Here is a 7,397-nt window from a genome sequence, read left to right on the forward strand (position 1 = left end):
ACGGAACAAGCCTAAACCCCCCAAAATCTTTTCTGACTGAAGCCTAAAAATATTAGACAAGTGGCAAAAAATCCACAGGAGGATAAAAATAAAAATAGGGCTGATTCATGGGGGAAAACACCTCATTCCACCCTCTGGTGTCACTCGCACCCCGCCGAACAAACCCAAACCCCCCAAACTCCTTTCTGACTGAAGCCTGAAAATATTAGACAAGCGGCAAAAAATCTACAGGAGGATAAAAATAAAAAGAGGCGGAAGTTGAATTAAGTTTGGCTGCAATGGAGAGACAGGGAGATCGAAAGTCAGCAATGAGATATCTGAAATTTATTACATTTATTATGTTTGTATAACTATATTTCATAGTTACGGCAAAGTTTAGTAAGTTATTTTAGTGTCTTTGATGCAAAAAAAAAAGGCGATGAATGTGGAGCTCCAGTCCAGCTGCGGACAGGTGGACTGAGTCGGACRGAGCCGCAGCTTGAGAGAGGAGCTCAAAGGCAGAGATGGAGGAAAAACAGTCGGAGACAGAGCGAGGACTTTGATGAGGAATTAGCTGATTCGCTATTTCAATTATAAGAGGGAAGAGAAGAAGATCGAGCACCGAGCGGACTCCACGGTCCCGTTACTGGTCTGCCGGGGCAGACGGTGCAGCGCAAGCTCAACTGGATGCAAACTAAACCGAACAGCTGATGAAAGCCGGCAAACAACAGGAGGTGTAGAACTTTTTATTCAGCGGGTGGATCCACAACCTCGGTACCAAACAGCTCCACAATGATTATCGTTTGTTTGTTTTTTTTTCCAGGGTGAGTGTTTTTTTTTCTGATATTGTTTTATATAGATAATGCTAGCAGTAGCGGCTAATGTCAACAAACATCCAGCACTTAACGACACAGAACTAGGGCAGCCTAAAGTCCAGYTGAGGTCCACATTAAACTACCAGTAACTTAATACTCACTACTAAATAAATGATCATTATAAACATAACCTCTAAAACAAGTTATTATTTGGCACCTGGTGATGTAAGACGTGTGTGGTATGGACAGCTTCAGCAATTCTTTAGGTTCTGTTGAAAACTCATTCATCTTCATCATACGAGTCATGTCTGACTTATTTGTGAGCAAATTGTTGTTAAATATCTTGAAGTAGGACCTAAATCCATACAATATAAACTCTCTACAGTAGTTTCCACCATAGACATTTTACCCCCTGCCCTCCAGCGGAGGTCGCTCCGCCTTCGAAACCACGTGACTGAAACCCAGCTATTTTATGTGAAGCCATTAACAATCAACATTGTGAATGCTGTTTGCTAGGTTCTCAATGGCCCTAATGACCGAGAGCTTTTATCACTGAAACAATCTTCCTACATTAAAGGGGAAACCTGATACCTCAACACCCATTTGATCAACTTATCTGTGTGTTTGTTATAATTAATACTTGTCCAAATTATTACTTTTATTGTTTATTTAATATTCCTGATTATAACGTTTGTYTCTTCCTTTACTGACTGGAAACACTTTCATTTTGTCACAATTGTGAAGCAAAACGAAATTGATTTTTGATTATCAGACAAAATGTGGCTGAGCAGAGATTCAAAGCTGTTTAAATGGATACTGTCAACACTGATACACGAGTACATAAGAAACCAAAACAAAAGTGCATCACGAGTTACAGTCAGTTCACATTGGGTAAATGGTGTTCCTTCACAGACTCCTCTTTTTTTTCCCTTTTACTGTTGTAATTTATTTATTTATATTTTACGGTTGTCGATTTCYTTTTCCTCAGTCCACACCGCACTTTCTGAATTACTTGAATTTATAACCATGTGTATCATTTATGTTTCCTATAATTGATCTGTGACTGTTGTTGAGTTAGCACCTAGTTACTTTTGTAAAAACCTCTTSATTGCTGCTCAGTGATGGGCAGTAAAACGGTGGAAAAAAGCACAGTGAGATTCAGGTATTTATTTGGCTGATTAGCACTGAGGGGGAATTAAGTCAGTGATCCATGTGGCTCATTTGGTGTAAACAGGTCGAGTGTGAGCAATCATGTGATTCCAGTCTGGTTTGGGATTGGCATGGGGAAACTGTCACATGTCAGTCAGGAGGACAGTCACATGATAGAGGGATACAAGTACTTATTCTTGGAACAAACAAGCTCGTTTTCTTCGCTGGTTTTTTTTTTAATATTGAATCAGACACATTCTGAAACGTAGGCATATTGTGTGGGGTGGTGAGATCTGCTCTGCTGAGGTAAGGACTCAAGATTCAGATGCTACGCTTGGATATAGGGGAGGAACAAAAATGATAAACAAATCTACAAATCAGGTGAGGTATTGATCAGTGTACAGCACACCTGCTAGATGTGCTGTAGTAAAGGAGAAAAGCATCAACAGCTGGTGGCTGTAATTAATTTAATCAAAGCTAACCCATGTGCGTGTTTCCGCCCCACAGGTGACGTACCGTGTCGTCCAGGTAACGGACCAGCACCTCGACGGCAGGGAAGATGCAGGAGGAGCAGTGAGTGTCGTCTCAACAGCTGCTTTCGCTGGCGCTCCTCAGGCTGTAGCTCAGGTAAAACTTTTTTAAACTTAAATCTATAGAATAGGACCCACCGGTAGCACGGACTGTTTAGAAATTCTTCATGTAAATAAATGTGCTACTTTTGTGAGGAGACTTTAAAAAGCGTGAGATCCTATGTACTGACAGTCAAACATTATTAAAAGCACTTGATAGACCCTTCAGTTTTCTTTTATTAATAAGACAACTTTTTGTTGGCCATTCATTGCTCTGAAAATGTCAGCTTTAATTATGTTTGACAGGACAGAGCGTGGTTGTAGACAGCCAACCCCACATGAAGCAATTTTTTCTTAAATTTTTATTTTTTTATGAAGCAGTCACAGCGTGTCTTGTCCTTGTGTTCATCTAAATTTACCAGTCTAGTGTATGGATGCTTTTTTTTTCTTCAAACATACATTTAATGAGAAGAATATAGCAGCAGAAATGCAAGGTGGTCTTCTGTCCCAGCTAACCTGCTTGGCCTTTTTTTTTTTGTTTGTTTTGTTTATCTACTGCTGGGACAGTACTCAGTAAACACCACTTGCTATGCTTGTAGTGTATTGTCTTGGGCTAAACAAACACTTATTGGCACATAAAAATGAAATATTTCAAATTTGTTAAAAACATGTTAATTTAAAGTAGTGCTGGGTATCGATACAGATTTCCTAAATCGATTCGATTCACAACGATTCAGGCCGATTCACGGTTGAGTTTGATTGATTTTTAAATTAGTTAAGGATATCATGCAGTAACACATTTACTTTGATATGTAAAACATTCTCAAAGGTACTGAAACTAATTCTAACTTGGTTTATTGGTAAAATTCTATACATTAAGGGCAAACTTGTAAAGTGGAGTTTAATCTTGAAAGGAATTGCAAGAGAAAGTGTTATTGAAACATTAGTTTTTTAAGAAACTAAGAATAATTTTCTTGATCGTTAAGAAGTGATGGAATAAGTTTACAGGAGAAGAGGTGGGATAATGTAAGTGTATACTTCTGCCCACTCTTTGAGGGTATGAAAATTGTTTATTTGTAATGTTTCTGTTAGCTTCTGTTCAATAAAACAACAAAAAGAAAGAAAGAAAAAGAAGTACTTCAGCTAAAACATTCCATAACTGTTTACATTGAGTGTTTCTAAGATTTATAAATAATATTGGTAATAAAACTAAATGGTTTTGTTAGACTGTCATCTTTCACACATTTATATATGCTGAGGAGAACAGTTTCAGTCAGATGTTTACATACCGTAGTTTTGGTTCGAGCCGCTCGAAGCTTTGTTTCCCACTACCGCATCCGAGCGCAAATCTTTGCAAAACAAAAGTTGTCATGTCCTCTGTTATCTTTAAGTTCAGCTGAGAATCAGCTGTAATGTTAGTGATTCATTTGTTTCTTTTGTTTTGCCCCAGACAACTTGTTGTCGGGAGCTAATGTTAGCGCTGAACTGTAAGACATACGTGTTTAATATCGGCTGAAATCAGATGAAAACACAAGTGTTAAATAAGATGATCTGTGATAGGAAATAAATGTCATACAACCCAGAATTCTGGAGCTGAGTGAGGTTTATTTGTCACCGGCTGACAAGCCAAACCACACTGCCTATAACCAGGAAATGAATCAGTATATATACAGAATCTTCACTGCCTGAGTTCGCCCCCTGCTGACCTACGGCTGAATCACAGGCATTCAGACAAAGACCTTACCCTAATGGTTTTWAAAAACAGTTCAATTATGTGTTGTATATGAATTCGGACATGTAGCTACTCTATTTTAATTAACACATAATAGATCAAACATTATACAAGTATTATAAAATAATGAAACCCTATACTCTGGTGTAGTTTTCTAACATCAGTACTAATCTATAAATAACTATAAATTTCTTCAGGCCGTCAACCGGTTATAAAGCTTCGGCAAGCCAGGAGTGACACACAACATGGAAATGCACAGCTTCATCGCACACAACACCCATGGGAAAAAAATCGATCTCATGGCTTATGAGTCAGTTTTCCCAAATTTAAACGAAAATCYATCCAGATCGATTACATCGATTTTTTTTTTAAACCCAGCTCTAATTTAAAGTTCTGTAGTGGTTGTATTGGGGGGATCTTTTATGTTTCACAATTAGGCCTGTCACTATAACCAAAAATATTTCTCAAAAATTATTGTGGTATATGTTATTATTTGGTAACTACTTTAAACTAATATAATGATACGACACCCCATAACCTGCTTACTAAACTTACGGAAGTTTGCAAAATTTCCGTAACCTTATGGATGGACCAAGATCAGAGTATATGGCAACAACATCTACTGAATCTGTCACATCGCTACCCTTATCCTCTATCCAGGCCGGCACAATTTATTCGGTATGCATCTTCCTCTGACTTGATAAAATGATTGCAGCCACCCGATAACGACTTACAAAGTTTCCCAAAAGTTCTTGAAATTTATGTAGTATAAATAAAAAGAAAATCTGGATCATGGTTCACAGGGCTTGCATGCTACAGAGATTGAGACCATGTGCCTTTTAAATACCTGACGCCAGATTTCACTCCTCGCTACGCCAAGGAGTAGAAAACAGGAAGATGAAAATAAGCAGGCAAATTAAAATCTCATTTTAATTCATCATTCGATTAATTGATTTATTGCTTATTGCAATAGGCCTATACTCACTTAGTAAATAGAAAATCATTGTTGGCTGGTATTAAACATAATAAATGTACAGTATATACCTGTGATGGACTTGCGACCTGTCCAGGGTGTACSCCGCCCCTCGCACTGTGACTGCTGGATATGGGCACCAGTGACCCACGCAACCCTGAAAAGGAAGAAGCGTGTACAGAAAATGGATGGATGGATGGATGGAAACATATATACATTTTATCTCTAATTAATTTTAAATAAAGCTGCCAATTTATTAGACGGTAAAATTACTCAAGAATGATGCCTTCTTGACAAAGTTTGCTGTCTGTTTTTGATCGTATCAATATGTATATCCAACAGTTCGATAAATATAGACCTCTATATTTACTTTGTTTAAAAAAAAGTCAATTTTTCTAGCCATAAAGTTTGTTTTATTTACAGTGTACTGATGGCTCTACTGACCTTGCTGTTATCCCCTCTAACGAGATCTCTGTCACTTCTCCTCTTCCTTTATTCACGCTGTCAAACTGCTCTGTCTCTTTCTTTGGGGTCTACAGGGGACACCGGTATTGAGTCTGACAGAGAATGAGGTGTGCGTTTACCTGCTGTGACTGCTCCATTGCTAGTTGCTCAAGCCTCTCCCCTGTTTCTCTCTTATCTGTCACAGGCTGTGATCCAAAACCCTTTCAGTAATGGAGGAAGCCCAGCGGGGGAGGCAGTGGGAGGGGAGACCCGCTTTGCTTATTTCCCCGCAACTGCGGTGAGCGACGGGACCGTGTCAGTGCAGACCGCTGCAGACCCTACCCTCACACAGGCAGGGGGTGAGTGGGTTCTCGCACTCAGTTTGAGCTGCAGCACATCACAGCGCTACACGGCTAATTAAGCCATTATTTTGATATAAAGGAGTTCATTAGAAGTACCTMAAAGCCAGAATAACATCCAGTTCTTTCAGTAGTAATAAAAGAACCATTATCTCTACAGCTTTGGGAGGTTTAAAATAAAACCGGAAGATGCAGATTGGAATCATTCTCATTGTGATTAAAATGTAACTTGTAATAAAGGTGAGCGGAGTACTTCTTTCACAAGTGCATCGGTTTTATTTGAGCATTTGTATGGCTATTTCTGTCCATGGTTAAAATTGTGTATTTTGTGGACAGCAAGTGAAAAGAATAAGGAAGACACTTGTGCAGAGTGCAGTCTTATTTGCAAGTCTTTTTTTGCATTTTAATCCCTGTTTATTTCACATCACATGTTCTTCAACCCGTCCTCTCCTCTCCCTTACAGCTATGTTATTGTATCAACTATTTTGTGATTTTCCAGACGAGGTTGTTGAGGAAAACCATTGGGCGTAGGTTACTGTTCCCAGTTGCAAAGCTTTTTATTGGATGGTTAACTTTAGGATGCTTCTTTAGTTCTGTGATGTGCCACATACTTGTGTTTATTCTGTGCAACTCTGCCAGGACCAGATCCTGTGAGCACACAGTTACAGATGGCTCCGTAATTGACTGGTGGATTTCCAGTTTTTTTTTTTTTCCTGAAGGTTATAAAGAAGCTAAACCCTGCATGTTAGGGAATGGATTTTTGTGTAGGTAAATGATATTCTATTTATTGGTGGAACTTAATTATAACTGTTTCTACTACTGTTATCTGTTTTTACCTCACAAAGTCTAAAAAAAAAAAAACTAAACTAAGATACAACAGGATTTCTACTTGTACTTAAGTTGGTCACAAAAAAGGCAAGGCCAAACTTTTAACCTTTCTTAGAAAAAGAATAAAGAAAAATATGTTTGTTGTGAGCATATTCAATCGAATTCTTAAATTATTAACTTGTATTGTGAGCCATAACATCTAAAATGCAAGGCGTGCATAAAAGAGCTGGTTACTAAATAAATACAGCTTGTAATTTGCTAATAATAAGATTTTTCCTCATGTTGTTGTTGCAGGGACCAGGGCAGCATAATTTATCTTGATTAGCTTTGGCATTGCACAATTAAATGAACACGATGAATCAATATTAAAAATGCATACTCTGCCAATAAAATGTAAAATAATGCAAACAGGCACCCCTTAAATCACAACTTTACACAGAGTTTGTGCATATTTTCTCTGACAATTAACAAATAAAGTTTCAAAAGTTTTATTCATATTTATTACTGCTCATGATTTTATTTTTATTTTAATTAAGCGTAGTTCTGCAA

At 38.0% G+C, this 7,397-nt stretch overlaps 1 protein-coding gene across 2 annotated transcripts in view; it reads left to right on the plus strand.

Moving 5' to 3' along the window:
• The window catches only part of usf2l (upstream transcription factor 2, c-fos interacting-like), a 21,533-nt gene that overhangs the window by 4,007 nt on the left and 10,129 nt on the right, over nucleotides 1-7,397 (plus strand). For both annotated transcript variants that reach the window (XM_014025618.1, XM_014025619.1), the window contains exons 4-5: nucleotides 2,451-2,570; nucleotides 5,867-6,020. In XM_014025618.1, coding sequence (XP_013881072.1) covers nucleotides 2,451-2,570; nucleotides 5,867-6,020 — 274 coding nt within the window. The remainder of the gene's footprint in view (nucleotides 1-2,450; nucleotides 2,571-5,866; nucleotides 6,021-7,397) is intronic.

This window comes from Austrofundulus limnaeus, unplaced genomic scaffold, assembly GCF_001266775.1.
Source record: "Austrofundulus limnaeus strain Quisiro unplaced genomic scaffold, Austrofundulus_limnaeus-1.0 Scaffold488, whole genome shotgun sequence".
Classification (NCBI taxonomy): Eukaryota; Metazoa; Chordata; class Actinopteri; order Cyprinodontiformes; family Rivulidae; genus Austrofundulus; species Austrofundulus limnaeus.